Source organism: Sinocyclocheilus rhinocerous, unplaced genomic scaffold, assembly GCF_001515625.1.
Source record: "Sinocyclocheilus rhinocerous isolate Xijiao unplaced genomic scaffold, SAMN03320098_v1.1 scaffold622, whole genome shotgun sequence".
NCBI classification, from domain to species: Eukaryota; Metazoa; Chordata; class Actinopteri; order Cypriniformes; family Cyprinidae; genus Sinocyclocheilus; species Sinocyclocheilus rhinocerous.
The window spans coordinates 369,180-379,091 of NW_015641438.1; the positions used below are offsets into that span (position 1 = coordinate 369,180).

Below are 9,912 nucleotides of genomic sequence, written 5' to 3' on the forward strand. Positions count from 1 at the left end.
ATCCCAACAGACTAAAGGCTGTAATTAAACCAAAAGGTGATTCAACAAAATACTGACACAAGGGTTGATCCTTTTTCCAACTCAGTGATTCTGTTTTTTTATTTTTTATGACATGTTGGTGTTATATCTTTCACTTGGATGTTATAAGTTGCACTGAGTAAATACGGCTGGATAAAACAAAAACTGTGTCCATCTTCTTTTCAGGCTGCAAAGCAACAAAATTTTATTATTTTAAAGGGGGGTGATACTTTTTAAATGGAACGAGACTCTGTGTCGGAACACTTTGGGAATGCCTCTGTGTGACCACGTTCTGAAGCATGTGTGGAATCAGTCCAATGGAGAAGTGAGACGCCACGAGCGGGGTGACGTGAGCAACCAGGAAGCTTAAAAGTGCACCCGGCACGGCGCATGTTAGCTTCTGATAGGATGAAGTAAGCCCCTATAGGGATGCAGGGACGCCCTCAGGGAACTCGATCTGCATTGGAACGGTTTGGGAATGAGAATGCCCATTGCGCCATACTAACAAGTCCCTGTCTGGTGTGTATCAGATTAGCACATCAAGATGAGAAGACTTGGGATCCTGGGGTTAGAAGCCAGGTCCAGATTATACAACTGAACAAATGTGTGCGGAGAGGACCAGCCCGCCGCATCACAAATGTCCTGCAGGGAAGCACCCATGAATAAGGCCTTGGAGGCCACCATACTCCGGGTCGAGTGGGCTCTGACCCCCATAGGTGCTGGGAGGCCAGAGGACTCATAAGCAAGTGAGATGGCCTCGACCACCCACCTGCTCAGGGTCTGCTTGGTCACCCGAAAGCCCTTCATAGGTGGTGTGACGAGTGGGGCGGGGCCGAGAGCCGTGGGAATGGAGCGAGGCCGGTGGAGTGATTGCCCACTCGTCACAGGTGGATCAAAGCAAACATCTGATCTGCCTTACGCCACTGGCCAGCTCTGTGGACGTAAGCGTCCAATGCTCACACTGGACAGAGAAGATTTAGCTTCTCCTGGTCAGCTTTCTGGAAGGGAGGAGGACAGAAGGCTTGCAGCACTATGGGCCCTAGCATAGAGGTGGGCACCTTAGGGACATACCCGTGCCTCAGGTAAAGGAAGGCCCTAACCATGCCTGGGGCAAACTCCAGGCAGGAGGGAGATACTGACAGTGCCTGAAGATCCCCTATCCTCTTGAGTGAGGATATAACAAGGAGTAAGACCGTCTTCAAGGTGAAGAACATATCTGGAACCTCCTCAATGGGTTCAAAGGGGGCATTGCACAAGCCCTCCAGAACCACCTCAATGTCTGGGCACATTGGTGCACTGTGCTGGTCTCAGCCTCAAAGTGCCACGGAGGAAACGAGTACAGAGTGGGTTTCTTCCCAATGACTGACCACCCAGAGGGGCATGGTAAGCAGCTATGGCTGCCACGTACACCTTCAGAGTGGAGGGAGATAACCCTGTGGAAAATGCTCCTGCAGAAACTCCAGAACTGTACCAACTGGGCAGTTGACTGTATTTTGCAGTCGCTGTCCGCACCAAGAGGTAAAATGTTTTCACTTCAGCACATACTCTTTCCTTGTGGTGGGAGCTCTGGACTGGAGTATGGTCTCAACAACCTCAGTTAAGAGACTGGATGCTAAGAGCTGTGCCCCCTCAAGGCCACGCCCACAGTTTCCATAACTATGGGCGGGGGTGAAGGATGGAGCCCCCCGCCTGAGAGAAGAGGTCCCTCCTGATCGGAATCTCCAAGGGAGAGCCATCGAGAAGGGACACAAGGTCCAAGAACCATACTTGGGCTGGCCAGAATGGGGCTACTAGCAGAAGATGGAGCTGGATGCGTGAGGGAGAACCAGACCGGGCAGTGTGTCATTTCCTGCGACTCAAATAGATCCACTTCCGCCTGGCCGGACTCCCTCCAGAGGAGCTCCACCACCTCGGGGTGGAGCCTCCATTCCCCGGGCCTCAGCCTGTCTAGACAGAATGTCTGCTCCCTGATTCAGGTGTCCAGGGATGTAAACTGCTCTGACTGAGAGGAGTTTTCCTTGAGCCCACAGGAGGATCTGGTGTGCCAACTTGTATAGTGGGCGCGAGCGCAGACCCCCCTGCCGGTTGATGTAGGAGACCACCGATGTGTTGTCTGTGTGGACAAGCACATGATGGCCCCTCAGGTCTGGAAGGAAATGTTTCAATGCACGAAACACGGCCAGCATCTCCAGGAAATTTCTGTGCCACATGAGATGGTGGCCTTCCCACAGACCTTGGCCAGAGCGGCCACTCATGACTGCTCCCCAACCCGTGAGGGATGTGTCCATCATTAGAGTTATGCGACAACAAGGAACCCACAACACCGGGCCTTGAGACAGAAACCAAGGTTTCCTCCACATGTCTAAGGCACGTAAGCATCGCTGCATGATCTTGATCATGCGAAGCGGGTTGCCCCTCGGGAAAACCCCTTTGTCCTGAGCCACCACTACAAAATTCTCATGTACAGCAGGCCAAAAGGTATTACATTGGACGCAGCTGCCATCAGACCTAACAGTCTCTGAAACTGTTTGACAGTGAGTGACTGGCCTTTGGGAATGAGTGAGAATGCCGCCCCATACTAACAAGTCCCTGTCTGGTGTGTATCAGATGAGCACATCAAGATGAGAAGACTTGGGATCCTGGGGTTAGAAGCCAGGTCCAGATTATACAACTGAACAAATGTGTGCGGAGAGGACCAGCCCGCCGCATCACAAATGTCCTGCAGGGAAGCACCCATGAATAAGGCCTTGGAGGCCACCATACTCCGGGTCGAGTGGGCTCTGACCCCCATAGGTGCTGGGAGGCCAGAGGACTCATAAGCAAGTGAGATGGCCTCGACCACCCACCTGCTCAGGGTCTGCTTGGTCACCCGAAAGCCCTTCATAGGTGGTGTGACGAGTGGGGCGGGGCCGAGAGCCGTGGGAATGGAGCGAGGCCGGTGGAGGGATTGATAATGAGCGACACCTGCACCACTCACCGGTCTCGAGTCTCACTGTCGTCACTCCTCCCTTTTATCCTTCCGGAGCTCCTCCGTGAGACTCGAGACCGGTGAGTGGTGCAGGTGTCGCTCATTATCAATCACTCCACCGGCCTCGCTCCGTTCCCACGGCTCTCGGCCCCGCCCCACTCGTCACAGGTGGATCAAAGCAAACATCTGATCTGCCTTACGCCACTGGCCAGCTCTGTGGACGTAAGCGTCCAATGCTCACACTGGACAGAGAAGATTTAGCTTCTCCTGGTCAGCTTTCTGGAAGGGAGGAGGACAGAAGGCTTGCAGCACTATGGGCCCTAGCATAGAGGTGGGCACCTTAGGGACATACCCGTGCCTCAGGTAAAGGAAGGCCCTAACCATGCCTGGGGCAAACTCCAGGCAGGAGGGAGATACTGACAGTGCCTGAAGATCCCCTATCCTCTTGAGTGAGGATATAACAAGGAGTAAGACCGTCTTCAAGGTGAAGAACATATCTGGAACCTCCTCAATGGGTTCAAAGGGGGCATTGCACAAGCCCTCCAGAACCACCTCAATGTCTGGGCACATTGGTGCACTGTGCTGGTCTCAGCCTCAAAGTGCCACGGAGGAAACGAGTACAGAGTGGGTTTCTTCCCAATGACTGACCACCCAGAGGGGCATGGTAAGCAGCTATGGCTGCCACGTACACCTTCAGAGTGGAGGGAGATAACCCTGTGGAAAATGCTCCTGCAGAAACTCCAGAACTGTACCAACTGGGCAGTTGACTGTATTTTGCAGTCGCTGTCCGCACCAAGAGGTAAAATGTTTTCACTTCAGCACATACTCTTTCCTTGTGGTGGGAGCTCTGGACTGGAGTATGGTCTCAACAACCTCAGTTAAGAGACTGGATGCTAAGAGCTGTGCCCCCTCAAGGCCACGCCCACAGTTTCCATAACTATGGGCGGGGGTGAAGGATGGAGCCCCCCGCCTGAGAGAAGAGGTCCCTCCTGATCGGAATCTCCAAGGGAGAGCCATCGAGAAGGGACACAAGGTCCAAGAACCATACTTGGGCTGGCCAGAATGGGGCTACTAGCAGAAGATGGAGCTGGATGCGTGAGGGAGAACCAGACCGGGCAGTGTGTCATTTCCTGCGACTCAAATAGATCCACTTCCGCCTGGCCGGACTCCCTCCAGAGGAGCTCCACCACCTCGGGGTGGAGCCTCCATTCCCCGGGCCTCAGCCTGTCTAGACAGAATGTCTGCTCCCTGATTCAGGTGTCCAGGGATGTAAACTGCTCTGACTGAGAGGAGTTTTCCTTGAGCCCACAGGAGGATCTGGTGTGCCAACTTGTATAGTGGGCGCGAGCGCAGACCCCCCTGCCGGTTGATGTAGGAGACCACCGATGTGTTGTGTGTGCGGACAAGCACATGATGGCCCCGCAGGTCTGGAAGGAAATGTTTCAATGCACGAAACACGGCCAGCATCTCCAGGAAATTTCTGTGCCACATGAGATGGTGGCCTTCCCACAGACCTTGGCCAGAGCGGCCACTCATGACTGCTCCCCAACCCGTGAGGGATGTGTCCATCATTAGAGTTATGCGACAACAAGGAACCCACAACACCGGGCCTTGAGACAGAAACCAAGGTTTCCTCCACATGTCTAAGGCACGTAAGCATCGCTGCATGATCTTGATCATGCGAAGCGGGTTGCCCCTCGGGAAAACCCCTTTGTCCTGAGCCACCACTACAAAATTCTCATGTACAGCAGGCCAAAAGGTATTACATTGGACGCAGCTGCCATCAGACCTAACAGTCTCTGAAACTGTTTGACAGTGAGTGACTGGCCTTCTCTCACTCTCTTTGCGGCTCTGAGAATCGATTCGATACGAGCAGGAGACAGACATGCCTGCATCGTTGGATCCCCCACCACGCCAAAATAAGTGGTCCTCTGTGCTGGAGAAAGCACACTTTTCTTGGCATTCAGCCTCAACCCCAGCTCTTTCTTATGAGTGAGGATGACATCTCGATGCCGAACTTCCTGTGTTGTGGAAGGATGGATACGTGGAAGTATGCATCCTTGATATCTATTGTGACAAACCAGACCTCTGACCTGATTTGAGACACAATCTGTTTGATTGTGAGCATCTTGAACCGAAAGTGTTTGATAGCACAGTTCAGCAGATGCAGATCTATGATGAGACGCAACCTCCATCCTTCTTCAGAACGATGAAGTATTGGCTGTAGAACCCGGAGTCTCTCGAGAGAGGAGGAACATGTTTTATTTCCTCCTTCCTCAAGAAAGTGTCTATTTCTTGTTCCATTACCAGAGCCTGCTCGGGAACCACTATTGTGGGAACAACCCCATTGGAACGAGGCAGGCGAGAAACTAAACTGGATTCTGTAGCCTCTCTATAGTATGCAGGACCAATTGTGAGACATTTGGCAGAAGTTTCCACGTTGTCAGAAAGTCTACTAAAGGAACCAGCCACTCGGGGATAGCCTCTGGTATGGCTAGAGGAGTCACTTTCGGTGCCCTGAAGCAGATAACTGGCAGGGAACGACTGACCTGACGGCTATGGTGCCTTCACTTGAGGGGATGAGCATTCCTGTGCTGTATGCTCGCTGGAGACCGCTGTGCCCTGAAGCACCGGAGGTGGCAGGGTTGACAGAACAGCCCCCTGAGGGCACTGAGGAGGATCGGGCACTGTGTACTGAGGTGTGTACCTCTCCTCTCCTGGGGGGTCTGCCCTCAAACTGTGTCGGAATCTACCTCCTCTTTGTCACCCAGGTCCTTAAGCAGGTCGGCCTCGTATGCCTGTAACACCGCCTGACCTGCTGCCGTATAAACTTTCTCCACCAAGGCCGTTGTTGTTCTGACTGGCTTGGTGGGAAGCCTTGGGGCATCTGCTCCACCCTCTGCATCGTCCCATATCCCTGTTCATTCAGCCCCACAATATTAGAATAGTCAGAAACAGTGGGGCTGTAGAGCCTGGATGAATCGAGATTATTCCACAACCTCAACACCTCGGCGTGGAGGTTGTGATCTAACGCGCAGGAAGTGTCGTCTAATTAACTCTTTTGACGAATGTCCTGCTTCTCGGCTGGCCAATCAATTTTCAACTTGGCTACAGCACGAGTGAAAACCTCCACCATCTCCTCATATGCGAGGGACTGTGGCAGCGAGTCCACGGTCTCCTCAGTATCAATGCTCATCACATCAACCTCCTCAAAGGAAGAGAGATGAAGCGCCTGGCTCTCTCTCTGGGGGGAAGAAACCGCAGAGCGTGCTCCCTCAAGAGCTGACCGTGCATGCTCCGCTCCCAAACAGACGACTCAAAGATCGTGTGTATCCCCACCCGTGAGATAATGAGGGCAGGGAGGAACACACAATCTATAGCACCGTCCGCTCGCCGATTTACTTTTGTTTTTACACTTTAACATTATCGCTGTCTTACTAACAGAGATATACTGACTGACTGAATGCTTGTGTAACACACATGCACATACCACAGCGCACTTACTGAAGAGCAGAAGCTAACATGTGCTGTGCCAGGTGGACTTTTAAGCTTCCTGGTTGCTCACGACGTCACCCCGCTCGTGACATCTCGCTTCTCCAATGGACTGATTCCACACGTGCTTCAGAACGTGGTCACGCAGAGGCGTTCCCAAAGCGTACCAACAGCTTGAGTTCCCTGAGGGGGATATACTGTGTATACTGTATATGTATAGCATTGCAGTAATGAAAATAATATTTGTTTTATTTTTATTTATTTATTTATAGTGAGAAGTTTTAGTAATGGAGGGGAGGGAGAGAATATGTATAATTTTGGTGATAATTATGTCACATACAAAAATTGTCCTAAAATAGGCTGAAAAATACAATTTCTTATTGATTTCTTTTGATATTGGAGTGAAATATGACTTGACTGGTGATATTCACCTACAGTCTTATGTGGGTTGCTGTACAGCACATGTTGACGTACCTTATCTACAGGACATATATTTCACCAGATGTTTTTACTTCCTTTTAGTTTTTTTTTACTAACCCCAGAAAAAAGTGTGCCAAATATTGACTTGTTTTGTTTAATAGTATACAGTATGTGTCCCTTTTTATAGTAGTTAGTAGGTTTGTTTTATTAGTATGCTCTCACCAGCGTGTTCTGCTTTAGTCTAACTGTTTTGGGCAGGTATATGACTCGACCACGAGCACTTCTTTAGATGTAGTGCTTTACGTTGATTCCTGACACACCATCTGTCCCGCAGGGCAAACATCCGAACGGGATCGGTCCAAACAAGTCCCAGCAGCACGCCAGTATCGAGTCGAAGAGGTCGGCAGCTACCGCAAGTCCCACCAAAGAGCTCTATGGACAGAAGTGAGTAGACAAACCAGGCTTCTTCCAGACTGCAGGGTTTGTGGCGCTTGGGTGGAAAACTTGAATAATTAGTTGGGTTTAGGGTCACCAGATGCCGTCCAGATGCATTTATGTGGACAATAAGAATAACCTTTCCATTGGATAACTGACAGAAATTCAACAAATAAGTAAATAATTATAACCTATTATTGCACAATAGTTATCACAAAAATGGCTTATGCAAAAACAACCATCTTGACCACAAAAGCCAGGTAAAGAATATTATGTTACAATAGAATAACACAACATGGATTGTTTTTTTCCCCACCTTTTTCCCAGAAGATGGCGAGGGCATTACTGAGCCTTATGAAGGTCTGTAAGCACTAGCTTCTGTGTGTTTAGCCTCGTCTCAGTCTTCTTTATTACAGCTTTATCATCTCCTCTGTTTGACTATACCTGTTAGCTCTGGTCTGTGAGCTTTACCTGTCATTGGTCAGGCTACTACCATTCATTTAGTGGACTGAACAGATGTATTAGTTTTTGCTTCAGCAATGTTAGTGCAATTAATAGTTCTGTACATGTATCATTTTCGATGTATGCTGTGTAGTCTGTGTACTTCGTCCATGTCTGGATTAATGTCCAAATCCGCTACAATGGATATTAAAAATACGGAAGCCTGTTTATGCCACGAAATGGGTAATTGCAACTTTATCTCACAATTCTGACTTTGTTTCTCACAATTAGTACTTTTTTCTTGGAAGATGATAGAAGTAAACTCAGTGTAAATTCTGAGGGGAAAAAAACAACTAATTGGTCTCTAATTGGAAAATGCCAAATTGCGAGATATAATTCTGTAATCATAAAAAAAAAAAAAATGTCAGAACTGAGTCCCAAGTGTGAGATATAAACTGGCCATTCTGAGATAACAGTCTGAATGACAAAATGTTAACTCAATATTATGAGATTTAAATTGCAAGAAATAATGTTAGAATTGTGAGATAAAATATTGCAATTACCTTTTTTATATTTTTTATTCTGTAGTGTAAACAGGCTTCCATACAAATCTACATGCCCTTATTGAAATTTGTTGAGGTACTTGCAATTTATGTCAGACCTTTAACGTGAGTAACATCTTCTGACAGCATTTAAGTTGCTGAATAACCAAAGTAGTTCTGGTATGTTTATAGCAGAGGCTCAGCAACCTTAGAAGTGATAATCATTGGCATATGAGCAATGTTAAGTGATAAATATATATTTTTATTGTGTTTTCGAAATGGCAGTCTACTCTTAGAAGTGATCTTCTCAGTCACACAGTGATAGTCACAGTTTATTGGTTAGTTCTTTGACATTTTGGTTTGTTTTCTCTTTTGATTGGCACAACTCATCAACCAATGAAGCAGGAACAGGGGCGGTACCTCAGCCTCCTGCTCCGCCCCCTGTTCTTTCTTCCACAGACTGTGGCTGTTAAATTATATTTAGGACACATGGGACACTTAATATCAGGAAAATGCAAATATGATCTTGATATTCTGGCATTTACATCAAAGTTTGTTGATAGACTATGTATAGTACACTTCAATGGATCTCTACATTTTTGTTATTAAATTACTTAATTTGCGAAATTGTATTTGCATTTGAGGTTACTGTAGCATACTGTAGTTAGTATGTTTAGTGACCAAGTGGAGTAAATGGTATAGGAAATTATTTTAGCTTTTCTTTTCACATTTTTGTTTTCTCATCTTCATTTCTGATGGCATACTTCTGTCTGTCTTTCTAACGCTCATTTCTGTCTGAATGTTGAAGTGGTGGGAGGGGCTTCACAACCCCTGGCCCCGCCCCCTCCACCTCCTCAAGCCACACAAGCAATGGCTGGTAATGCTGTCGTTATATAGCAGACATAGACATTTGTCTTTATTAGTGATGCACCGAAATGAATGTTTTTTTCCAAAATCAAAAATGCTGATTTAAAATTAGCCTTTGCTTGGAATAACTGTATTCTATATAATATAATATTTTCCTGCCACTTGATTTATATATAAGTTACTGTATATATATATATATATATATATATATATATATATACTGTTATATGCAAGTCTATACATTACCATTTAAAATTTGTGGTAAGGTTTTTATTTATTTGTGGCAAGGTTACATTAAATTAAATAACATTAAAAACTTTTACATTTCTACAAAAGATTTATATGTAATAATAAGAAATGTATCTGTATTTTTGATCGAATAAATGCAGCCTTGGTGAAAATTACAGACTTCTTTAAAAACCAAAAAAATAAAATAAAAAAATCAAACTTTTGAATGATAGTGTACATATTACATAGTTGTATTACACAGAGTTTCTTAAAAAATGTTTTCCAAATAATAAAACAAGTATTATTAAATAAAGTAGTTCAAGTAAAAATAACTATATTATTGTTGTATATATATTGTTAACTTTACTAGAAACGGCATACTGCACAAATCCAATAGTAAGAGTAGTATGCTGTTCTGAACATAGTCCAAGGGCCTGTTTCTTTACATCATTTATTTAGCTTTCAGCAATATTTCTTTTTCATCTTTTGCCTTTGCTTTAA

The 9,912-nt window shown here is 46.7% G+C and overlaps 1 protein-coding gene across 1 annotated transcript in view; it reads left to right on the forward strand.

Moving 5' to 3' along the window:
- The window catches only part of rims2b (regulating synaptic membrane exocytosis 2b), a 170,119-nt gene that overhangs the window by 124,552 nt on the left and 35,655 nt on the right, over positions 1–9,912 (forward strand). The window contains exons 28-30 of the mRNA XM_016571540.1: positions 7,233–7,342; positions 7,661–7,693; positions 9,125–9,193. Coding sequence (XP_016427026.1) covers positions 7,233–7,342; positions 7,661–7,693; positions 9,125–9,193 — 212 coding nt within the window. The remainder of the gene's footprint in view (positions 1–7,232; positions 7,343–7,660; positions 7,694–9,124; positions 9,194–9,912) is intronic.